Source organism: Heterodontus francisci, chromosome 8, assembly GCF_036365525.1.
Source record: "Heterodontus francisci isolate sHetFra1 chromosome 8, sHetFra1.hap1, whole genome shotgun sequence".
Lineage (NCBI taxonomy): Eukaryota > Metazoa > Chordata > Chondrichthyes > Heterodontiformes > Heterodontidae > Heterodontus > Heterodontus francisci.
Genome location: NC_090378.1, coordinates 21,620,156 through 21,646,741, shown reverse-complemented (window position 1 = coordinate 21,646,741; position 26,586 = coordinate 21,620,156). Strand labels below are relative to the sequence as shown.

Genomic DNA, 26,586 nt, shown 5'->3' with positions numbered 1-26,586 from the left:
AGTGTTTTTTCATGTCCCCTCTTTGCTCTCCTAATTACTTTTTTAAGTACCCACCACCCCCCCCCCACCACTTTCTATACTCCTCTCATGCCTCCGCTGTTTTCAGCGCTCTGAATCTGCCATAAGCCTCCTTTTTTTTCCTGATCCAATCCTCTATATTCCTTGACATCCAGGGTTCCCTGGACTTGTTGGTCCTACCCTTCACCTTAATGGGTACATGTTGGCGCTGAACTCTCACTATTTCCTCTTTGAATGACTCCCACAGGTCTGATGTAGACTTTCCTACAAGAAGTTGCTCCCAGCCCACTTTGGCTAGATCCTGTTTTATCAAATTGAAATCGGCCTTCCCCCAATTCAGTATTTTTATTTCTAGTCCCTTTTTGTGCTTTTCCATGACTAACTTAAATCTTACAGAGTTATGGTCAGTATCCCCAAAATGCTCCCCCACTGACACTTCTACCAGTTGTCTGGCTTCATTCCCTAGGTTTAGGTCCAGCACTGCCCCTTCTCTTGTAGGACTTTCTACGTACTGGCTCAAAAAGCTCTCCTATATGCATTTCAAGAATTCCGCCCCCTTTTAGCCTTTTGCACTGAGACTATCCCAGTTGATATTGGGGAAGTTGAAATCCCCTACTATTATTACCGTATTATTTTTACACCTCTCTGAGATTTGCCTACATATCTGCTCCCCTATCTCTCCCTGACTGTTTGGAGGCTTGTAGTACACTCCCAGCCAAGTGATTGCCCCCTTTTTGTTTTTAAGTTTTACCCATTTAGCCTCATTTGACGAACCTTCTAAGATATCATCCCTCCTTACTGCAGTCATTGACTCCTTGATCAACAGTGTAACACCACCTCCTCTTTTACACCCTCCCCTGTCACGCCTGTAGATTCTATTTTCAATTTTGCTAAGGCTCCTTGATGCCACTGCCAGTCAAATGCTGCCTTGAGGTCAAAGGCAGTCACTTACACCTCTCCTCTTGAATGCAGCTCTTTTGACCAGGTTTGGATCAAGGCTGTAATGAGGTCTGGATCCTGGCAGAATTCAAACTGAGTGGAGGTGAGCAGGTTGGTGGTGAATAAGTGTTGCTTGATAGCACTGTCAATGATACCTTCCAACACTTTGATTATTGGGAGAGAAGAATGGGTCCAAGACTAGTATTTTAAACTTAAATAAGGGCAATTCTGAAGGCATGAAAGCAGAGCTACCTAAAGTGAATTGGCAAATCAGGTTAAGGGATAGGTCAATAGAGATGCAGTGGTGGACATTTAAGGGGATATTTCAGAATACACAGAATAAATACATTTCAACAAGAAAGGAAAATATCAAGGGTGGGACCCGCCATACGTGGTTAACTAAAACAGTTAAAGATAGTATCAAACTTAAAGAAAGCCTATAATTGCGCAAAGATGGGAGGCAGGTCAGAAGATTGGACAGAATATAAAAAACGGCAAAGAATGACTAAAAGATTGATAAGCAAAGTAAAATTAGAGTACAAGAGAAAGCTAGCGAGAAATATAAAGACAGATAGTAAGAGTTTCCACAGATTTTTTAAAAAGAAAAGAGTTAACAAAGTGAGCATTGGTCCTGCAGAAAGTGAGTCTGGAGAATTAATATGGATAATAAGGAAATAGCAGATGAATTGAACAGATATTTTGCATCAGTCTTCAATATTGAGGATACAAGTAACATCCCAGTATTAGCTGTAAGTCAGGAAATGGAAGGGAGGGAGTAATTACAATCACCAGGGAAGTGGTACTGAACAAATTGTTGGAGCTGCGGGCTGACAAATCTCCAGGTCCTGATGGACTTCATCTTAGGGTGTTAAAAGAAGTAGCTAATGAGATAGCTGATGCGTTAGTTTTAATTTTCCAAAATTCCCTAGATTCGGGGAAGGTTCCATTAGATTGGAAAATAGTGAACGTAACTCCTTTACTCAAAAAGGGAGACAGAAAGCAGGAAACTACAGGCCAGTTAGCTTAACGTCTGTCTTAAGGAAAATGTTAGAAGCTATTATTAAAGACAATATAGCAGGACATTTAGAAAAATTCAAGGTAACCAGGCAGAGTCAACATGGTTTTGTGAAAGGAAATTATGTTTAACCAATTTATTAGAGTTCTTTGAGGGAGTTACATGCGCTGTGGATAAAGGGGAACCAGTGGATGTATTGTACTTAGATTTCCAGTAGGCATTTGATAAGGAGCCACATCAAAGATTATTGCAGAAAATTAAAGCTCATGGTGCAGGGGGTAACATATTGACATGGATAGAAGATTGGCTAGCTAACAGGAAACAGAGAACAGGCACAAATGGGTAATTGTCTGATTGGCAAGATGTAACGAGTGGTATGCCACAGGGATCTGTGCTGGGGCCTCAATTTTTTACAATTTATCTAAGTGACTTAGATGAAGGGACCAAAGGTTTTGTTGCTAAATTTGCTGATAACACAATGATAGGTAGGAAAGTAACTTGTGAAGAGAACATAAGGGGGCTACAAAGGGATATAGATAGGTTAAGTGATTGGGCAAAGACCTGGCAAATGGAGTATAATGTGGAAAAGTGTGAAATTGTCCACTTTGGCAGGTAGAATAAAAAAGAAGCATATTATTTAAATGGTGAGAGATTGCAGAGCTCTGACATGCAGAGCGATCTGGGTGTCCTAGTGCATGAATCACAAAATGTTAGTATGCAGGTACAGCACATAATTAGGAAAGCTAATGGAATGTTATAGTTTATCACGAGGGGAATTGAATACTTCAGCTTCAGCTACACTGGGCACTGGTGAGCCCACATCTGGAGTACTGTGTGCAGTACTGGTCTCCTTATGTAAGGAAGGATGTAAATGCATTTGAGGCAGTACAGAGAAGGTTTACTAGGCTAATACCTGGAATGGACAGGCTGTCTTACGAGGAACGATTGGACAGGCTAGGCTTGTATCTACTGGAACTTAAAAGAGTAAGAGGCGACTTGATTGAAACATATAAAATCCTGAAGGGTCCTGACAGGGTGGACGTGGACAGAATGTTTCCCTTTGTGGGAGAATCTAGAACTCGGGGCTGGATTTTACCCCAGGTGGACGGGAATTCGCCACCGACTCAAAGGTTGGTGGCGAACCCGCTTCCGCCTAGCTTGGGGATCTGTCCCGTATTTTACGGGTCCCCAGGCTTTAATTGTCCCGAGGTGGAACTTCCACCCACTTGAGGGAGGAGGTCCCATCTCAGGGAGCTGCCAGCCAATCAGCGGGCCGGCAGCTTTTGTTCCCAGCAGCGCCACCGGGAGCAGTGGCCACATTTGGGACTGCAGCCCAGCCAACGCCATGGACCCTAGAGAGTGGGTAAGTAGGGGCATACCTCACCAGGGGGATCAGTCGTGCCCTGGTGCGGCTAGGGTGGTCGTTTGGGGGGGAGGGGGGCGTCTTGGGTCCCGGGGATGGTTTGGGAGGCAAGGGCGGCCCTCAATTGGACACTCTGTGCCCGACTGCCATGGCGCCGCCCCCACCCGCCCCCCCCCCACCCCCCGGGGTGCGGAAAGGCCGGCAGCTTTCGCTGGGCAGCCTTTCACGCCCGCAGCATGCCTGCTTACCATGGGTAAGATACCCTTGGAAGCGGGCAAGGGCCCTTAAGTGGCCACTTAAGGGCCTTGATTGGCCTCAGCCGGGCGGGCCGTTTCCTCCCCCCGCCCGACCGCCGTAAAGTTCACTGGAGGCAGGAGCGGGGCGAGTAGGCCTCTTGGAGCCTCCCGCTCAATTTTATGCTGCCCCTACGCCATCATCCGACCCGCTGGGGCGGCGTACAATTCACTGTTTAAAAATAAGGGGTCGCCCATTTAAGACAGATGAGGAGAAATTTTTTCTCTCAGAGGGTTGTCAGTCTTTGGAATTCCCTTTCTTCAAAATGCATTGGAAGCAGAGTCTTTGAATATTGTTAAGGCAGAGGTAGATAGATTCTTGATAATCAAGGGGGTGGAAGGTTATCGGGGATGGGTGGAAATGTGGAGTAATCAATTCAGCCATTAACTTATTGAATGGCGGAGCAGCCTCGAAGGGCTGAGTGGCCTACTCCTGCTCCGAATTCGTATGTTCATATTGAGAGTAGACTGATGGGGCAGTAATTGGCCAGATTGGATTTGTCCTGCTTTTTATGGACAGGACATACCTGGGGAATTCTCCACATTGTCAAGTAAATGCTAGTGTTGTAGTTGTACTGGAACAACTTTGCTAGGGGCACAGCTTGTTCTGGAGCACAAGTCTTCAATACTACATCCGGGATGTTGTCAGGGCCCATAGCTTTTGCTGTATTCAGTGCATTCAGCCGTTACTTGATATCACGTGGAGTTTCAGATGAGACATTAAACTAAGGCCCCATCTGCCCTCTCAGGTGAACATAAAAAATCCCATGGCACTATTTCGAAGAAGTGCACGGATGTTATCTTTTTTTTAATTCATTCATGGGATGTGGGCGTCGCTGGCCAGGCCAGCATTTATTGCCCATCCCTAATTGCCCTCGAGAAGGTGGTGGTGAGCTGCCTTCTTGAACCGCTGCAGTCCATGTGGGTTAGGTACACCCACAGTGCTGTTAGGAAGGGAGTTCCAGGATTTTGACCCAGCGACAGTGAAGGTAGAGGCCGTGGGTTTGGAAGGTGCTGTCTGAGGAGCCTTGGTGCATTGCTGCTGTGCATCTTGTAGATGGTACACACTGCTGCCACTGTGCGTCGGTGGTGGAGGGAGTGAATGTTCGTAGATGGGGTGCCAATCAAGCGGGCTGCTTTGTCCTGGATGGTGTCGAGCTTCTTGAGTGTTGTTGGAGCTGCACCCATCCAGGCAAGTGGAGAGTATTCCATCACACTCCTGACTTTGTGCCTTGTAGATGGTGGACAGGCTTTGGGGAGTCAGGAGGTGAGTTACTCGCCTCAGGATTCCTAGCCTCTGACCTGCTCTTGTAGCCACGGTATTTATATGGCTACTCCAGTTCAGTTTCTGGTCAATGGTAGCCCCTAGGATGTTGATAGTGGGGGATTCAGCGATGGTAATGCCGTTGAATGTCAAGGGGAGATGGTTAGATTCTCTCTTGTTGGAGAGGGTCATTGCCTGGCACATGTGTGGAGCGAATGTTACTTGCCACTTATCAGCCCAAGCCTGGATATTGTCCAGGTCTTGCTGTATTTCTACACAGACTGCTTCAGTATCTGAGGAGTCACGAATGGTGCTGAACATTGTGCAATCATCAGCGAACATCCCCACTTCTGACCTTATGATTGAAGGAAGGTCATTGATGAAGCAGCTGAAGATGGTTGGGCCTAGGACACTACCCTGAGGAACTCCTGCAGTGATGTCCTGGAGCTCAGACGATTGACCTCCAACAAGCACAACCATCTTCCTTTGTGCTAGGTATGCCTCCAGCCAGCGGAGGGTTTTCCCCTGATTCCCATTGACCTCAGTTTTGTGAGGGCTCCTTGATGCCATACTCGGTCAAATGCTGCCTTGATGTCAAGGGCAGTCACTCTCACCTCACCTCTTGAGTTCAGCTCTTTTGTCCATGTTTGAACCAAGGCTGTAATGAGGTCAGGAGCTGAGTGGCCCTGGCGGAAGCCAAACTGAGCGTCACTGAGCAGGTTGTTGCTAAGCAAGTGCCGCTTGATGGCACTGTTGATGACACCTTTCATCACTTTACTGATGATTGAGAGTAGGCTAATGGGGCGGTAGTTGGCCGGGTTGGATTTGTCCTGCTTTTTGTGTACAGGACATACCTGGGCAATTTTCCACATTGCAGGGTAGATGCCAGTGTTGTAGCTGTACTGGAACAACTTGGCTAAGGGTGCGGCAAGTTCTGGAGCACAGGTCTTCAGTACTATTGCCGGAATATTGTCAGGGCCCATAGCTTTTGCAGTATCCAGTGCCTTCAGTCGTTTCTTGATATCACGTGGAGTGAATCGAATTGGCTGAAGTCTGGCATCTGTGATGCTGGGGACTTCAGGAGGAGGCCGAGATGGATCATCAACTCGGCACTTCTGGCTGAAGATTGTTGCAAATGCTTCAGCCTTATCTTTCGCACTGATGTGCTGGGCTCCCCCATCATTGAGGATGGGGATATTTGTGGAGCCACCTCCTCCAGTTAGTTGTTTAATTGTCCACCACCATTTTCGGCTGGATGTGGCAGGACTGCAGAGCTTAGATCTGATCCGTTGGTTATGGGATCGCTTAGCTCTGTCTATCGCATGCTGTTTACGCAGTTTGGCATGCAAGTAGCCCTGGGTTGTAGCTTCACCAGGTTGACACCTCATTTTGAGGTATGCCTGGTGCTGCTCCTGGCATGCCCTCCTGCACTCTTCATTGAACCAGGGTTGGTCTCCTGGCTTGATGGTAATGGTAGAGTGGGGGATATGCTGGGCCATGAGGTTACAGATTGTGTTTTCGCCAATATTTATCCCTCAATCAACATCACAAAGGTAGATCATTGCTGTTTGTGGGAGCTTTCTCTGCGTTTCCTGCATTACAACTGTAATTACACTTCAAAAGTACTTAATTGGCCGTATCCCACGTTCGGACATCCTGAGGTCATGAAAGGCGCTATAGAAATGCAAGTCTGTTTTTTCTTTTACATTCATAATTTACTTTGCTGGTAATGGATATCTTTAGGCTTCTGCAAATAGAAACTGGAAACTTCTCCGGTCAACAAGAATTGCATTAAAAAAGTACTGTTGTGCATGGAACCATGCTGTGGCAGTAATTTGAAACAGAAAAACAAAGACATAATTGATCTGAAGAATAATTGGAGAAAATTAATTACTCTAGGTAGCAATGTACAATTGCCAGAGTTTTGCTCCGAATAATGATTCATAATAGTAGATATGGTATGAAAAAAGTTTTTTTTTTGAACAGATGAAGGAAAGGTCACAGTGCTTGAAAATTATTTTAAATGGCCTGGTGTCCTCTAATGACCCCAGTTACCAAAATCGCCCTTCTTGAAATATAGATTATTAAAAACTACACTATAACAACATAAACCTGACTTACCATATTCAGAACTGATAAGATTAACACTTAATTCTTCACCTTTAAAGGCTCTTTTAACTTCAATTTTCTTTGTCCAACTTCCCGATTTAAACAGAGCTGAGTCACTAATTTTAAAAAAACAGGGTTAGCACTCTGGTGGCTTAGTCAGTAAGGCACTGCTGAATGTGATACTTCGTCATATAGAAAAGGAAGATTCTGTGTTTCATTTCTGAGTTTAGATTCTACTCCATGATCCCACCTGAAATTGGGTGAGATAGCAGGAGAGAATGAAGCTGGGATATTTGGTCAACGAGGTCTACTGCCTCCTCAACGCCTGATCGTCATTTACCTTTACCTTCCCCTGCTGGAATTGCTGCTGACTGCTCCTTCCCCACCTGCTGCATACGAATAGTATGGTTGGGGCCTGGGCCCCTGTTGCTGCTGTTTCCCAAGGCTGCCATTGGGAATGTGGTGGTAGGGCCCTGGGAAGTAGTAGTAATGGCCCAAGGAGAGAGAGGGCCTCTGACAGCCTACTCTCTACTCCACCCCTAGGGCTGAATTTTATTTCCCCATCGCTGGGATTGGCGGCAGGCAAAAAAATGGCACCTTGCACGCATGGGCCACATGCTGCCATGCTGCCGTGATCTAGCGCGCAGAGGCTCATTTAAATACGCAAGTGGTCCGCTCCACCTCAATCATGTGGCAGGGGTGGACTCTGCAATGCCGTGAACAGTGTCAGCTGCCTCTGCGCAGGCGCTGGTGCCATTTTTAAAGGACTACCAGACCCGTACAATTGAACCCCATACCCCCCCCCCACCTCCCCACACTACACTGCACATAAATATCTGACCCGTACTCTGCCCCCAATATAATGAAAATAAATGGCCGCCCCATTCCATCCCTCAAAACACTAACATTGAAGGTTTGACTTCTGCTCCCCACAACTGCACAAAGTGCTGAGGTCACCTTTTCTGCCCCCCACCCTTACATTAGAAATGCAGAGTTGACCCCGTCTCCCTCCACTTCACTAAAAATCCTAAGTTCCCTCCTTCCCCACCTCAGTGGTGCCAGCTTTCCCTGGACGGGAAAGTGAAGGCATGTGAGTGCCACCCATTGCACGGAAGATCCCGGACAGCAGGTATGATCACGGTGAATGGTATTTAAATTATTTCCTTTATTTAACTATTTAAATTTGGGTCCCATTGCCGAATTGGTGGGGAGGGGGTGGGGTGGTGCCACCAAGGAGCTGTGCCGCCACCAGCAAGATGGGGCCCGGCAATCTCAGCATTGGGTTCCATGGCGGGCCACTGCTGCTGTGATCTTCCGTCCCCGCTTGGAGCCTGACATTGGGTGCTCAATAAAATCCCGGCCCTAGAAATTATCGTCAAAAACCCCAGTGTTCTCCAAGGCTTTCATATTTGCATATCTATTTTTATATTTGGGGTGCTTCTGCCACTTCAGCGATTATCCCAGCTCTTCCGATTGCCCTGCAGCACCAGCAGAATTTCCCATTTCTGCAGGGTGGGCTGCCACTTGATGGTGGTGATCCTTTTAGCAGACTGCCCTGCATCCAAATGACACCCCTAGCCTAAGAAATTAGGTTGGGGTTCTGGTGGTATCGGAGGTACCCCACCAGCCCACCACCGCGGTTTCTGTGATTTAGCTGATATTAGCCAGGGCAGCATTATAAATTCTACACTGGGCCTCTGTGGAAACAACATAATTTTTGGTTTCATTCTTAAAAATTAAAATTTTTTCCCTATTAAGTTCTTCCAGCACCATATAGAGTATCCCAGCTAAGAACATAAATGAGACCCATGTTCAGACCAAAACCAGGCAATTTAGTCCATTAATCACTCAGCAACAGAAAAGCAATAATAATGTCAACATAAAAACAGGTAATCAGCAAATATTTTATGTGAGTTATCTTTTCACGACCAGTGTCACCACGTGAAGGGTTAATAACTTAAATTCATGCAGATAATCCGTCTGATACACATTCTCAATGTGGAATCCAGACAGGTTGCTTGGATGGGAATTGATGGGAGTATTGCATATGTATCAGAAAGTTTATGAGTGGTTTCTGGCAAACAAAAGATGGTTTTAATACCCAATGTTGATTGAATGCAGACATGGGGTTGAGATTTTAAACATGAAAAATAGTTCTTGAAAAATTCACTATTTCCATTTGCATGCAGCCAGATGGTATTGCACTATGCCCCTTAATAAATTTAGATACTTGCGTGATTTTTTGTTTGTAAACAACTTGGTTGTCTGCATCGCCTATGATTAGGGAAGTGTAGTGATTGTCAGGTGCTGTTCTCTTTTTCCGTAGCTGCTCATAATTTGTTAAGGTAATTGTCACAATGATTTCTGCCACTGATGCATGATATCTTGAAAGCTTCAAAAGAAAAATATTCCAAATGAATGAATAAAGTAAGAATTCATTAGGTGCTTTATAATAATCAAGCACACAAACACAGCTGAAGAAATCTCAATGGGAGAAATTTTCTGCTGTTTGCTATAAAGAATACATAATTTCACTGAAAATAATGAATGATTGAAATCTTCCCCTATAAATTATAAATAATTAAACTTTTACAAAATGCAAAAATATTAAGGAATCACTCCTTTCTTTCAAATATCACTGGTCATCCATACAACTGCAAAATAAGTCCTACAACACTAATAATTACAAAGATAATTACAAATTACCTGTTCAACACTGAGCTCATACTTTGGGAGATGAATAACAGATTCTCTTATCTGGTTTCCAAAGGGAGGGTGTCTGTTCACAATCTACAAAAATAATAATGACAATGATTCTCCTTTAGTAGAACTTTAATACGTTTGATTGCATTACAATCAATATATGTCAACTTAAACTGAATTAGCGTGTAAAGATTTTACTAATATTTCTACAACATATTAACATTCATCATTTCCATCAAGTATGCATTCGTTATTGCTTCACTGGTATTATGTGAGAGAAAAGGAAAGGGGTAATTTCAACAGTAAATATGCTGGTGAGCAAAATCCTGATTATGCACTCTTAGTGTGTGCAGGTCCACCTCAGGAGCAGAAATTTGTAAAATTACCCCTGAAACATTCACATTACAAAATAATTTTTTAATACATAAAATAAAATGTTGGCTAAAGGAAAAATAAAAATTTGTCCTTAATCCACATGCATATTACACTTCACCTTGTATTTTTGTTAATTGCAGGTGTGAGGGTAAAACGTGTCTACTAACTATAATCTTGATTTTGTTGGCTGGTATAAAAGTCACAGGTCCAAGCTTTGTAACAATATAAACAATGCACTGGTTTTTAAAGTTGTAAGTTTTTAAAACTTACAAAGCAAAATTGTACATTTGTTAAATGTTACATTTAAGATGATGATAAAGCTGCTATACAATAGTGTCATGCTGCTGAACCATCAATGCAGAGGCCATGGTTCTAATCCCACACTGAAAAACTGAATTCAGTAAATTTGATAATTTGTGATCCAGTACTGAAAAAGGAAAAGTAACAAGGGAAGCTACTGGATTGTCATAAAAACCGAATTGGTTCTCGAATGTCTTTCAGGAAAAGAGAATTACCACTTCTACCTAGTCTGGCCTACACATGGCTCCAGTGCACAATAACCCAGTTGACTATATATAATCTCAGGGCAAGTAGGGATGGTAATAAATGTGGCCTTGCCAGAACTGCCCACATCCCACAAGCAGGATTTTATAAAGTTTCATGAAACTTATAACACCCAAGCAACATCTAAGAGAGATAAATGGACAAGGAGAAACAGAGATAAGGACAAGAGATGCACAGGACACTCTGTGAGAAGTATCAGGGGAGAGCTCCTAATATGTACAAAGATTTGATGGAAGAATGAATACCAGCTCTAACTCTCTTGCATTTGTGTCTTCTATCTTCTGGAATGTAGTGAGGCCTGCATTTACCAGAGCACTGGACAGAGTAGCACCTATAAATAGATTAACAATGGGAATTACATTGTTCATCTCATTTACAAAATACTTTAGAAATGTTTTCGACTATAAATTCTTTATGAAACCTGGCAACCATTTCAGTAAGGGGTATATTATATGAGACCTTGAAGGGAACAAGAGTGAGTATAGGTGAAGGATAGTATGTACAGAAAATTAAATCCTCAAGACCTGCATTTATATTATTAAAAAAACCTGAAATATTTAGAATGCTTGTTGCTCTTAGGTCATTTGCAGCATCAAATTAAGTGTTCCTCATGTCTTACTTATATTAAAATTGTCTCCCAAGGAATTTGTTTATGTGATAGGATGCGTATGAACTTAGAGTACTTAGGGAGTGCAAAGCTAAGGTAGGGTTGGTGGTGTTTGTGGAGTACCTTGCAGTTTTGCACAGCGAACATCTAGGGTCAAGAGAATTTACTGTTGCTTATACGTCTATCTTTAGTCTCTCGTAAGGAATAGGGAGGACGTCGTGAAAGTGATGCTGTAATTCTTTGCCATATATCTGTATTGTTTTTCTTGAGCTCTGTTTTTCTCCCTATTTCTCTCTTTTTTGTTATTCTTGGGTTTTCTTTCTGTGACTCATTTTCACCCCGTGGGCTGGATTTTACAAAGTCCACAATGGCGGGCTCTGTGGCAGGGCGGGGCGAGCAGAAGATGGTTGCGGCAGAGCCCCGCCACGGAGGCCGATGGCGGGCGGACCCGACCTGAACCTCCCGGTGGTGGCAAGGCTCCATGGCGGCAATCCCCCCCCACCCCCCCCCCCCCGCCCTGCTGCTGGGCGACGGGACCTGGATTTAAATATTTAAATTAATGAGACAAATAAATTTAAATCAACTTACCTTGAATCTTCCGGGCCTGGTGGCGGACACTCCTGTGCCTTCAACTACCTGTTTGGGGAAAGCAGGCGTGTCACTGGTGGGGAGGGGGGAGGAGCTAAGAGTTTTACTGCTGGGGGTGGGGACGGAGTCAAATGAGCATCATCAGTGTAGGGGATGGTGGAAAAGGGTGCACTTTCAACTTTGTGCAGTCTTGGGGCGGAGTCAGAATTCAAAGGCAAGTTTTTTTGGCGGGGATAAAAGGCAAAAACTTACTGAAATTTTATTGGACTTTGGAAAGGGGCATTACAATTTTATTTTGTAAATTTTGGGGGCGGGGTTCACTTTAAAAATTCAAATTTGCCAGCAGGGTAGCCTGCCCTTTAAAAATGGCGCCAGAGCCTGTGCACAGGCAGCTGACACCATTGCCGGCAATGGGCAGCCCGCCCCCTCCACATGATTTGGGGGGGCGGGGTGGGCTGCCCCAGCTATTTAAATGTGCCGCCGCGTGGGAGATCACAGTGGCTCTTCATGGGCCACCATTTTTTAGCGACAACAGGCTCTTAAAATTCAGCCCCATGATTCTAGCGCACTCTAAAACCAGTCTGTTACTCTCCCTTTCATTTAATTTTTTCTCGTTATTACTCTCTTCACTTTGTCTCTTAATGTCCTTTCTCTCTGTGTTTATCTCTCTGAACTTCTACTCTCAATCATCAGCAAAGCAATGGAAGGTGTTGTCAACACTGCTATCAAACGGGACCCACTCATCAATAACCTTCTCACCGATACTCAATTTGAATTCCAGATCTCATTACAGCCCTGGTTCAGACATGGACAATAGAGCTGAATTTCAGAGGTGAGGTGGAGTGACTGCCCTTTATATCAAGGCAGCATTTGACTGAGTATGGCTCCAAGGAACCCTTGTAAAATTGAAGTCAACAGGGATCAGGGAGAAAATTCTCCAGTAGCTTTAATCACACTTAGCTCAAAGGAAGGTAGTTGTGGTTGTTGGAGGCCAATCATCTCAACCCCAAGATATCATAGCAGGAGTTGATCAGGGTAGTGTCCTAGGCTCTATCACACACCTTCCCTTTTGTTCTCTTCCCCCACCCCCCCACCCCCACAACCCCACTTTACTTGCTTAAAATCTATTACATTTCGAACCTTTGCCAGTTCTGATGAAAGGTCAGAGACCTGAAACGTTAACTGTTCTCCTCTCTCCACAGATGCTGCCAGACCTGCTGAGTATTTCCAGAACTTTCTGTTTTTATTTCAGCCACATAGATACTTTGGCTTACAAAGGCAGTTTAGAGATTGGATATTCTGCAATGAGTGACTGATCTCCTGGCTCCCCAAAGCCTTTCCACTTTCCTTTCCATAAGGCACAAATCAGGAATGTGATGGTGTACTCTCCACTTGCCTGGTTGAGTGCAGCACCAACAACAGTCAAGAAGCTCATCACCATCCAGGACAAAGCAGCTCGCTTGATCAACACCCCATGGCACACCTTAAACATTTGCTCCTTTCATCAATGGCACAATGTGGCTGCAGTCAGTGCATACCATTTACAAGAGGCACTGTGTTACAAAAGTGCTTCCATTTTTTAAATATATTTTTTTGAGGACTTGTGTTAAAACTGAAAAGATTCCATGGATTTGCTTTTTTTAACCAAGTTCACCAAAAGGACACTTGAGATGTTGTTTGAAAACTACTTGTGCTGGAAACCACCTGTGATTTGAGCTCAGTTATCAACAGAACCCATGGTGACTTGGGGAAAAATGGTTACAGAGAGGCCACATGTCAAGGTTTATGGAGGTAGGAGGTCGACTCTCTGTTTGAGGTTTGGACATTGTTTTCAGTTTAGTTGGGGTGCGAACTGTTTGAAGATAGTTGGTGTTTTCCTGCCAAGGAAAAAAGAACCACCCAGCTTACCTGCTTCTCAACCTCTTTGAAGAAATCCTGCAAAAATCTAGTGTGGGAGAGATAACATCCCCGGTACTGCATAGCTCCTGAGAAGCTGAGAAAAATCCTGCGATTCAAGTGTGTGCTGGTGGAAAAACCCTGATGCCACATTTCTCCTGGAAAGCCTACTAGAATATTTCTCGACATCTCCAGAACAGACTGCTTCTGAAATGATCCCAGTGACCCGTCTCCGTATACTCAGGCGCCAAACCAAAAAAGGAACAACTGACTTACTTCCATATCTTCTTTTTTTCATCAAGAATTAGCAAGTATTTGGCCAAAGTAGACTTTTTTTGTCTTATTTCTAACAAACCTCTGCAGAGAGAATTTCTGTATTTTTCCAGTGTGTGTGTGTGTATGTAATTGGGGAATTTAAAAAGGGAACTTTCATAGTTCAATCTGTATGTTGATGCTTTGCTTCATTACTGGTTAAGTCTTGTTTTATAGTGAACTGATAATTTTGTTGTTTATTAAAGAAACCTGGTTGGTGTATTTTGTTCTGGGATAAAAAATGGCTGTACCGGTAACCGGGTAAACATTTGGATATATGTTGTAACCTGTGGAGAAGTGGAACTAGAAAAGACAGTGCACTCCTCCTGCCTTGGTCGTAACAACTGCAACAGCCTGTCAAGGCTTCTGCAACAGCACCTTCCAAACCTGCGACTTCTACCACCATGGACAAGGGAAGCAGGCGCATGGGAATACCACCGCCTCAAAGTTCACCTCCTAGTGACATGGCATCTCGACTTGGATATATATTGCCATGCCTTCATCATTGCGTGATTAAAATCCTGGAACTCCCTAACCAACAACGCTGTGGGAGTACCTTCACCACACAGACTGTGTAAGTCAAGAAGACGGCTCACCACCACTATCTCAAGCAAATCCAAAGATGGGGAAAGAATGCTGGCCTTGCTAGTGATGCCCAGAACTCGTGAATGAATAAAAAAAAAACTGTTACTCCAGAGAAGTCTGCCAACTGGATTTTTTTCCTTCAATGATCTGCACTCCTGACTTCACTGCTAATGGAATGGGATTTAAGATCAAAGCTGTGGCATCACGGAGTAGCTGGATGAATGCTGAAGGGTTGGAGAGATGGAGTTGTTACCATGTGTACCCATATATCTTCACATCTGGCATTGAGATATCAGGCCTCAGTTGGGCTGCTGCCTGAAGTACAGATACATGTACGTGAGATGCCATCCATTAGTGGGGAAGCGCATACCTAGAGTTGAGACTATTCAGTTTGTACAGCGGATAGAAGGGGCAAAGAAAGGTGGTAGTTGGAAGTTTATGAAAAATTGAATTATTTATGTGTAATTATGTGATGTGTTTATTTTTCTGGAGATATAGTGGTATGGGTCAGTAGCTGACAAGAGAGCACGGACTGCAGAGTGGATGAGCAAACTTACCACTGCACTGTGGTGCAGGGGGCCATTCAAGTGATGGGGAATAAAAAGGAATGTAGTTGTAGTAGGGGACAGTATAGTTGGGGGATAGATACTGTTCTCTGCAGCTGAGAGCATGAGTCCCAAAGGCTGTGTGCCTACCTGGTGCCAAGGTTAAAGACATCTCCTCGGGGCTGGACAGGAACTTGGAGTGGGAGGGGAAGGATCTAGTTGTTGTGGTGCAAGTGAGTCCAACAACATAGGTAAGACTACGAAACAGGTTCTGCTGAGGGAGTAAGAGCGGCTAGGGGCTAACTTAAAAAGCAGAACGACAAAGGTAATAATCTCTGGATTACTACCTGAGCCACAAGCAAATTGGCATAGGGTAAATAAGATCAGAGTTGAATCGTGACTCAAAGATTGGTGTGGGAGAAGTGTGTTTCGATTCTTGGGGCAATGGCACCAGTACTGGGAAAAGAGAGATCATTACCTCTGAGACAGTCTTCACCTGAACTGCGCTGGGACCGGTGTCCTGGCAAATCACATAACCAGAGCCATAGAGAGGGCTTTAAACTAAATCTTAAGGAGGAATGTTCATGTGAGGGGAGATTTGGAAAGTTAAAGAGAAAGGACAAGGCAATAACGCAGGGTAGCGATACAGGTAATGGTAACCAGAGTGTGACAGGAAGGGACAGAGCGTACAAACATAAGAGTGCACCAGAAAATATGCTCAGAATAGGGAAAAATGGCTTTAAACTAACAGAGGAGGAGGAGGATTCCAATGAAGGGAGATTTAGAAATCCAAAGATAAAAGTTGAGGCAATAGAAAAGTATATCAATATGAGTAAAGACAAGCTGAATGGGATGGGAAGGGACAGAGAGTATAATGGTAATAGTGCATCAAAGAGTAAGGTCCATGCAGGGAATAGTAAAAAACTATTGAAGTTACTTTATCTGAATGCACAGAGCATCCGCAATAAGGTAGATGAACTAGTGGCCCAAATAGAGTTAAGTGGTTTAGATCTAATCGCCATTACAGAGACACAGTTAAAAGATGACCAAGGTTGGGAAATAGATATTCCAGGGTACACAATATTTGGAAAAGACAGGCAGAATGGAAAAGGAGGAGGGGCAGCCTTGATAATAAAGAATGACATAAGGACATTAGTGAGAAAGGGTCTTGGCTCAGGAAATCAGGAAGTAGAATTAGTATGGGTGGAGATTAGGGATAGCAAGGGTCAGAAAATGCAGGTGTGAGTAATTTATAGACCCCCGAACAGTACTTATACTGTTGGACAGAACATTAAACAAGAAATTATTGCAGCTTGTAACAAAGACAATGTGATAGTTGTGGGGGAGTTTAATCTTCATATAGACTGGACCAATCAAATTGGCAAAGGTGGTCTGGAAGATAACCTTGTAGAATGCTTTCGTGACAGATTCCTGGAGCAATATATTGTGGAACCAACCAAGGAAAATGCTATTTTAGATCTGGTATTGTGCAATGAGGCAGGGTTAATTAGTAATTTCATAGTAAAAGATCCACTGGCAAATAGTGATCATAATACAATTGAATTCCATGTTACATTTGAAAACGACATACTCCAATCACAAACAAGAATCTTAAACTTAAACAAAGCCAATTGCATTGGTATAAGGGGAGAGCTGGCTAAGGTAGTTGAGACTAAAAGGTATGGCGGTAAATAAACAGTGGGAAACATATAAAGAAACAATACAAAGTGATCAACAAAAATACATCCTATTAAAAAACATAAACTCAGCAAGCAAGATCCATCTGTGGCAATGTTGTAAAGAATCGTGGTAGGCCTGAGGATTGGAAGCGTTTTAGAAACCAGCAAAGGCCCCCAAAAAGTTGATAAAAAGGGAAAAAATAGAAATAATAAACTAACCTGGAATATAAAAACTGATCGTGAGTTTTTACAAGTATATAAAAAGGAAGAGAATAGCTAAAGTAAACATTGGTCCCTTAGAAGCAGAGACAGGAAAAATTATCATGGGGAATGAGGAAATGGCAGAGACATTGAACAAATATTTTGTGTATGTCTTCACAATAGAAGACACGAGTTACATACCAGAAATAGAGGGTAACCTAGGGACAAATAGGAGTAAGGAACTTAAGGTAGTTAATATCAGCAGAGAATAAGTACTGGAGAAAGTCAAGGGACTAAAACCCAACAAATCCCAAGACCTGATGGCCTAATCCTAGGGTTCTAAAAGAGATAGCTGCAGAGACAGTGTGTGCATTGGCTATGATTTTCCAAAATTCCCTAGATTCTGGAATGGTCCCAGCAGATTGGAAGTTAGCAAATGTAACACCGCTATTCGAGAAAGGAGGGAAAGAGAAAACAGGGAATTACAAGCTAGTTAGCCTGACATCCGTTGTCAGGAAAGTGCTGAATCTATTATTAAGGAAGTATTAACAATGCACTTAAAAAAGCACAGTATGATTAGAACAAGTCAACATTGTTTTAGTTTAGTTTAGTGATACAGCACTGAAACAGGCCCTTCGGCCCACCGAGTCTGTGCCAACCATCAACCACCCATTTATACTAATCCTACACTAATCCTACACCCCCCCTCCCCCCCCTTTACCCCCCTTCCACCCCCCCCCACCCCCGTCCCCTTCCCTGCTCCACCCTCTCAGCTCACCCCCTCACAACCCCGTCCCAGCCCGCCCCCCCCTCGCACCATCTTCACCCCGCACCCCCTTCCCCTGCACACCCCCCCCCACCCCCTCCCTCTACCCCTCCCCCTTGCATCCCCTCCTCCCACCGGCACCATCCTACACCTGTGTAGGGGCCCCAACAACCCCACTGCCTTGTGGGCGTCTCGGGAGAGACCAAGGCTAAGGGAGTAAACCCTAACAGAAAATCCGGAGCGGAACCCCGTAGGCGGTCATGTGTCACCTTTGGCATGTTTCCGGCAGTTCCTGCAGCCATACTGGTGCCAAACGTCGTGTCCTGCACTCCTTTGGACCCCACCAGAAAGGCCGAGAGGGGGGTTTTGACGACTGGGCAACTCTCAACCTCCATAAATTTGCCCAGGCATGCGCCATGGAGAGGTCACTCCATAGTTGCCTCACAGCGACTGAAACAACACGGAAGGCTGCAGTTACGGGTTATAAGTCCAGATAAATTGGCGTAGAAACTGGGCGCCACGGGTTGCCTTTGTCGGTGGGAGAGGTCATTGCACCTCACTGGACAGCTACCGCCCGCCTCAAACCGGGCAGCCCCCGGTCAATAAGGTTCTGTCCCGCCACAGTCTGCCTGCTTCAATGGGTGCTTGGAGCTCAGGGTCATTGCCCGAAAGGTGGACTGATACACCGCACCAAACAACATGAAAAAAGGAAAGAAGGTACCAGCCCTTCGCTTTGCAAGCTGGAACGTCAGAACTATGTGTCCTGGCCTGTCGGAAGACCTTACACAAATCAACGATTCTCGGAAGACCGCCATCATTAACAACGAGCTCAGTAGACTCAATGTGGACATTGCAGCACTTCAGGAGACTCGCCTCCCCGCGAGTGGCTCTCTAGCAGAGCAAGACTACACCTTCTTCTGGCAGGGCAGGGATCCTGAAGAACCAAGACAGCATGGAGTGGGCTTCGCCATCAGAAACTCCTTGCTCAGCATGATAGAGCCTCCCTCAAATGGCTCGGAACGCATACTGTCCATCCGACTGCTCACCACCTCTGGTCCAGTACACCTACTCAGCATCTATGCTCCAACACTCTGTTCCGCACCTGAAGCTAAAGACCAGTTCTTTGAACAACTCCATAACATCATTAGCAGCATCCCCAACACCGAACACCTATTCCTGCTGGGGGACTTTAATGCCAGGGTTGGGGCCGACCATGACTCATGGCCCTCCTGCCTTGGGCGCTATGGCGTTGGAAGGATGAATGAGAACGGGCAGAGACTGCTTGAGTTGTGTACCTATCATAACCTCTGCATCACCAACTCGTTCTTTCACACTAAACCCTGTCACCAGGTTTCATGGAGGCACCCAAGATCACGTCGTTGGCACCAGCTAGACCTCATTGTCACAAGGCGAGCCGCCTTAAACAGTGTTCAAATCACACGCAGCTTCCACAGTGCGGACTGCGACACCGACCACTCCCTGGTGTGCAGCAAGGTTAGACTCAGACCAAAGAAGTTGCATCATTCCAAGCAGAAGGGCCACCCGCGCATCAACACGAGCAGAATTTCTCACCCACAGCTGTTACAAAAATTTCTAAATTCACTTGTAACAGCCCTTCAAAACACTCCCACAGGGGATGCTGAGACCAAGTGGGCCCATATCAGAGACGCCATCTATGAGTCAGCTTTGACCACCTACGGCAAAAGTGCGAAGAGAAATGCAGACTGGTTTCAATCTCATAATGAAGAGCTGGAACCTGTCATAGCCGCTAAGCGCATTGCACTTTTGAACTACAAGAAAGCCCCCAGCGATTTAACATCCGCAGCACTTAAAGCAGCCAGAAGTACTGCACAAAGAACAGCTAGGCGTTGCGCAAACGACTACTGGCAACACCTATGCAGTCATATTCAGCTGGCCTCAGACACCGGAAACATCAGAGGAATGTATGATGGCATGAAGAGAGCTCTTGGGCCAACCATCAAGAAGATCACCCCCCTCAAATCTAAATCGGGGGACATAATCACTGACCAACGCAAACAGATGGACCGCTGGGTTGAGCACTACCTAGAACTGTACTCCAGGGAGAATGCTGTCACTGAGACTGCCCTCAATGCAGCCCAGCCTCTACCAGTCATGGATGAGCTGGACATACAGCCAACCAAATCGGAACTCAGTGATGCCATTGATTCCCTAGCCAGCGGAAAAGCCCCTGGGAAGGACAGCATTACCCCTGAAATAATCAAGAGTGCCAAGCCTGCTATACTCTCAGCACTACATGAACTGCTATGCCTGTGCTGGGACGAGGGAGCAGTACCCCAGGACATGCGCGATGCCAACATCATCACCCTCTATAAAAACAAAGGTGACCGCGGTGACTGCAACAACTACCGTGGAATCTCCCTGCTCAGCATAGTGGGGAAAGTCTTTGCTCGAGTCGCTCTGAACAGGCTCCAGAAGCTGGCCGAGCGCGTCTACCCTGAGGCACAGTGTGGCTTTCGTGCAGAGAGATCGACTATTGACATGCTGTTCTCCCTTCGTCAGATACAGGAGAAATGCCATGAACAACAGATGCCCCTCTACATTGCTTTCATTGATCTCACCAAAGCCTTTGACCTCGTCAGCAGACGTGGTCTCTTCAGACTACTAGAAAAGATCGGATGTCCACCAAAGCTACTAAGTATCATCACCTCATTCCATGACAATATGAAAGGCACAATTCAACATGGTGGCTCCTCATCAGAGCCCTTTCCTATCCTGAGTGGTGTGAAACAGGGCTGTGTTCTCGCACCCACACTTTTTGGGATTTTCTTCTCCCTGCTGCTTTCACATGCGTTCAAATCCTCTGAAGAAGGAATTTTCCTCCACACAAGATCAGGGGGCAGGTTGTTCAACCTTGCCCGTCTAAGAGCGAAGTCCAAAGTACGGAAAGTCCTCATCAGAGAACTCCTCTTTGCTGACGATGCTGCTTTAACATCTCACACTGAAGAATGCCTGCAGAGTCTCATCGACAGGTTTGCGTCTGCCTGCAATGAATTTGGCCTAACCATCAGCCTCAAGAAAACGAACATCATGGGGCAGGATGTCAGAAATGCTCCATCCATCAATATTGGCGACCACGCTCTGGAAGTGGTTCAAGAGTTCACCTACCTAGGCTCAACTATCACCAGTAACCTGTCTCTAGATGCAGAAATCAACAAGCGCATGGGTAAGGCTTCCACTGCTATGTTCAGACTGGCCAAGAGAGTGTGGGAAAATGGCGCACTGACACGGAACACAAAAGTCCGAGTGTATCAGGCCTGTGTCCTCAGTACCTTGCTCTACGGCAGCGAGGCCTGGACAACGTATGCCAGCCAAGAGCGACGTCTCAATTCATTCCATCTTCGCTGCCTTCGGAGAATACTTGGCATCAGGTGGCAGGACTATATCTCCAACACAGAAGTCCTTGAAGCGGCCAACATCCCCAGCTTATACACACTACTGAGTCAGCGGCGCTTGAGATGGCTTGGCCATGTGAGCCGCATGGAAGATGGCAGGATCCCCAAAGACACATTGTACAGCGAGCTCGCCACTGGTATCAGACCCACCGGCCGTCCATGTCTCCGTTATAAAGACGTCTGCAAACGCGACATGAAATCGTGTGACATTGATCACAAGTCGTGGGAGTCAGTTGCCAGCATTCGCCAGAGCTGGCGGGCAGCCATAAAGACAGGGCTAAATTGTGGCGAGTCGAAGAGACTTAGTAGTTGGCAGGAAAAAAGACAGAGGCGCAAGGGGAGAGCCAACTGTGCAACAGCCCCAACAAACAAATTTCTCTGCAGCACCTGTGGAAGAGCCTGTCACTCCAGAATTGGCCTTTATAGCCACTCCAGGCGCTGCTTCACAAACCACTGACCACCTCCAGGCGCGTATCCATTGTCTCTCGAGATAAGGAGGCCCAAAAGATAAGAAAGAGACACTAATCCCATATCCCTACCACATCCCCACCTGTCCCTATATTTCCCTACCACCTACCTATACTAGGGGCAATTTATAATAGCCAATTAACCTATCAACCTGCAAGTCTTTGGCATGTGGGAGGAAACCGGAGCACCCGGAGGAAACCCACGCAGACACAGGGAGAAGTTGCAAACTCCACACAGGCAGTACCCAGAATTGAACCCGGGTCGCTGGAGCTGTGAGGCTGTGGTGCTAACCACTGCGCCACTGTGCCGCCCTTTTACAAAAGGGAAATCCTGTTTGACAACTGTATCAGAGTTTTTTGAGGATGTAACTACTGAGTAGATCAAGGGGAACCAGTAGATGTAGTATACTTGGATTTCTAAAAGGAATTTGATAAGGTTCCACACAAAAGGTTAATACATAACATAAGGGCTCATGGAGTTGGGGGTGATATATTAGCATGGATAGAGGATTGGTTAATGGACAGGAAGCAAAGAAGAGGGATAAATGGGGCATTTTCAAGTTGATAGGCTGTGACTAGTGGAGTGCCACAAGGATAAGTGCAGGGGCCTCAGCTATTTACAATCTATATTAATGACTTAGACAAAGAGACAGAGAGTAACGTGTAAGTTTGTTGATGATACAAAGCTAGGTGGGAATGCAAACTGTGAAGAGTTCACAAAGAGGCTGTAAAAAGATGTAGACAGGTTAAGTTGAGTGGACAACAAGCTGAAAGATGGAGTATAATACAGGGAAGTGTGAGGTTATTCACTTTGGTCATAAGAATAGAAAAGCAGAATATATTTGAAAGGCATGAAATTTGTAAATGTTGTTGTTCAGAGAGACTTGGGTGTACTCATACAAGGAACACAAAATGTTAGCATGCAAGTACAGCAAACAATTAGGAAAGCAATTGGCATGTTGGCCTTTATTGCGAGGGGATTGGAGAACAAGAATAAAAAAGTCTTGCTACAAAGATATGGGGCTTGGGTGAGACCACACCTGGAATACTGTTTGCAAAGTTGTTCTCCAAATTTAAGGAAGGATATTCTTGCATTGGAGGCAGTACCCCGAAGGTTCACACGATTGGTCCCTAGGATGAAAAGGCCAAGTAAATTGGGTCCAAATTCTCTGGAGTTCAGAAGAATGAGAGGTGATCTCATTGAAATATTTAAGATTATGAAGGGCTTGACAGGGTGGATACTGAGGCATTGTTTCCCCTGGCTGGGGAATCTAGAACAAGGGGCCACAGTTTCAGGATAAGGAGCCAATCATTTAGTACTGAGATGAGGAGAAATTTCTTCTCTCAAATGGTTGTGAATCTTTGGAATTCTCTACCTCAGAGGGTTGTAGATGCACCATCATTGAATATATTTAAAGTGGAGATAGACAGATCTTTGGTCTCTCAGGGACTCGAGAGATATTGGGAGTGGGTGGGAAAGCAGAGTTGAAGCCCAAGATCAGCCATGATCATAATGAATGGCAGAGCAGGCTCAACAGGCCGTATGGTCTACTCCTGCTCTTATTTCTTATGTTCTTTATTTCAGGGAAATATGTTTACTGCAATGTGATGTGCAGAAAATATTTTAGGGGCGGAGTCTAATGCACTATGATTGGTGAATAATGAATGCAGAAAATAACCAGTTAAAACTGAACAAAATGCTTGACCAATAAAGAAGAAAAAATATTCAGAAATATATCACGATCACAATAGTCATGACATGACTACAGATATGAAACCTTACATTACATAGACATGTTTGAGAGATCACAAATAACTATACATTGAGAAAATGGTGCTGAAATTAAATATACATGTCAGCTGATAACATGGTATTGGGAGTTTTGTGTTTGAGGTTTTGTCAGCACTGTGGTATAAAATCCATATTTTTTTTAAGAGGTAAAAGTTGTGAGAACGAAATAGTAAAAGGTTTGCAGACTCAAAGGGGATGATTTTTGTGGTGTGTGTCAGTTCACAGAGAATAGCAGATTGGGAAAGCAAGCAGAGACCAGCATGATCAGGATCCCCTCTTACATGTCAGACCTGCATCTCTTAAAGGTGCTGTTGGTTTCCACTCATATTCATTGTGCATAACCTAGGTTGGTGTTATTGTATTGTTGGGATAGGTAAATATGCTAGTGAGCACTACATTTATAATATGTACCAACCTGCATCACCACAGGTGACAGAGGGTACAGCTGAATTGAAGGTTTCTTAGAAGACTCAGTCCTGGCAACCATAAAGCAGAGAGATGCCATAGGCAGTCACAAGTAATGGTCAATTGTGACCTGTGGCTGTGCCTTCTTGTTGATATGCTGGGCCATGGAATGATACATGGAATGGTACAGAGAGTAGCCCGACTAATAAATATCTCATGCAGCATTAATTCGACCAGTAACCGTCAAACAGTCAGGCACAAGGCTGATCCATCACTCAACTTATGCTTGCATGTGTCTAGCTATTAGTATTCTGCTGTAATCTAGTGCTCTTTCTTGAGGGAGGCACCAATCCCCAAAGAATGGTAGAATGATCTATCAAAAAGACATTTCCTGCAGCTGTCCAAGGAAAAAACGAATACCAACAAAAGCTGCTTTCAACTAGAGCTCCAACTGAGATTTATCATAGTTGATGTGAAACCTTCAACTCTTCTCTCTGATACTAGTTAAAGACAGACAGAAAGGTCGTATGAGCCAGTTGTGTAAATACAAATAAAAGTGTAACTTAAAGCCATAATATGCAGTCTGTAACAAAATGTTGATATCTTGTAAATACCTTGAGGTTGAGGATTGCTGTTCTCGTAATTACAATCCTAGAAACTAAATATTACATACTTCCGATGAAATGGCTGCATCAACATGTGAAACTAATGATCCTTAGATGTAATACTGCCTGTCAGTCCACTAAGCAGACAAAATAACCCGAGATCTTTTACCAACTTGAATTTCTGTTTGAGAAATTTGTTTTTAAGTCTCATCACCTATAGAAACCTAGGCTGTGAAATTCTTGGGCTCCAGGAGGCTGGAACAGTTGATTTTTACCTAAGGGGATGAGGAATTGGAGCAGTTCCTGGGGTACAGTGGGAATTCTGCCATTTACTGCCTTAAAAGGCTACAGAACTTCTGTCAACTCCATCAGAAGGAACTGATTACCTTCCCCAAGAGTGCTGCAGGCACAGTGGGGGCAGAAAATTGAAGAAATGAAAATTTATGTTGCGCCCTTTCCAGGCCTCTATTCCACCATGAAAGTGGAATGGTGGTGTTGGCTTTTGGCTGGAATCAGTACTTGGACTGTCAAAACAAGCTGCTGATAGGAACATAGGAAATAGAAGCATGAGTAGGCCATTCGGCCCGTTGAGCCTGCTCTGCCATTCAAACAGATCATGGCTGATCATCTATCTCTATGCCATTTTCCCCCACTATCCCCATATCCCTTCATACCATTAGTATCCAGAAATCTATCGATTTCTGTCTTGAACATGCTCAGTGATTGAGCTTCCTGGGGTAGCGAATTCCAAAAATTTACCACCCTCTGAGTAAAGAAATTCCTCCTCCTCTCAGTCTTAAATGGCCTGCCTCTTATTCTGAGACTATGTCCTCTGGTTCTAGACTTACCAGCCAGAGGAAACATCCTGTCCACATCTACCCTGTCACACCCTGTAAGAACTTTGTAAGTTTCAATGAGATCGCCTCTCATTCTTTGAAACTCTAGTGAATACAGGCTCAGTTTCTGCAATCTCTCCTCATAAGACAAACCCGCCATCCCAGGGATTAGTCTGTGAACCTCAGTTGCAGTCCCTCTATGGTAAGTATATCCTTCCTTAGATAAGGAGATCAAAACTGTACACAATACTCCAGGCGCAGTCTCACCAAGGCTTTATACAATTGCAGCAAGACATCTTTACTCCTGTACTCAATTCCCCTTGCAGTGAAGGCCAACATACCATTTGCATTCCTAATTGCTTGCTGCACCTGCATAGCAGCTTTTAGTGACTCATGAAAAAGGATACCCAAGTCCCTTTGGACATCAACACTTCCCAATCTCTCACCATTTAAGAAATATTCTGCCTTTCTGGTTTTCTACCAAAGTGGATCACTTCACACTTATTCACATTGTATTCCATCTGCCATGTTCTTGCCCATTTACTTAGCCTGTCCAAATCCCCTTGAAGCCTCCTTGCATCCTCCTCACAGCTTACATTCTTATATAGTTTTGTGTCATCAGCAAATTTGGAAATATTACATTTGGTCCCCACATCTAAATCATTTATATAGATTGTGAACAGCTGTGGTCAAGCACTGATCCTTGTGTACCCCACAAGTAACAGCCTGCCATCTTGATAATGACCCGTTTATTCCTACACTCTGCTTTCTGTCTGTTAACTAATTCTCAATCCACACCAGTATATTACCCCCAATCCCATGTGCTCTAATTTTGTTGACTAACCTCCTCTGTGGGACCTTATCAAAATCCTTCTGAAAATCCAAATACACCACATCCACTGGTTCTCCTTTATCTTACGCCACAAGTAACATTCTCAAAAAAATACAACAGGTTTGTCAAACATGATCTTCCTTTCATAAATTCATGTTGACTCTGCTCAATCATATCATTATTTTCCAAGTGTCCAGTTATCTCACCCTTTATAATAGTTTCCCACATTTTCTCTACATCCTGGCATCAAACTAACAGGTCTGTAGTTCTCCGCTTTCTTTCTGGCTCCCTTCTTAAATAGTGGGGTTACATTTGCTACTTTCCAGTCTGCAGAAACCCTTTCAGAATCTATAGAATTTTGAAAGCTGACCACCAATGCGTCTACTATCTCTA

General features: G+C 44.6%; 1 protein-coding gene across 1 annotated transcript in view; it reads right to left on the bottom strand.

Annotated features, from left to right (window-relative positions):
• The window catches only part of hfm1 (helicase for meiosis 1), a 186,011-nt gene that overhangs the window by 37,257 nt on the left and 122,168 nt on the right, over positions 1–26,586 (bottom strand). The window contains exons 26-29 of the mRNA XM_068038040.1: positions 10,889–10,974; positions 9,708–9,791; positions 9,236–9,393; positions 7,014–7,117 (exon numbers count right to left, since the gene is read on the bottom strand). Coding sequence (XP_067894141.1) covers positions 7,014–7,117; positions 9,236–9,393; positions 9,708–9,791; positions 10,889–10,974 — 432 coding nt within the window. The remainder of the gene's footprint in view (positions 1–7,013; positions 7,118–9,235; positions 9,394–9,707; positions 9,792–10,888; positions 10,975–26,586) is intronic.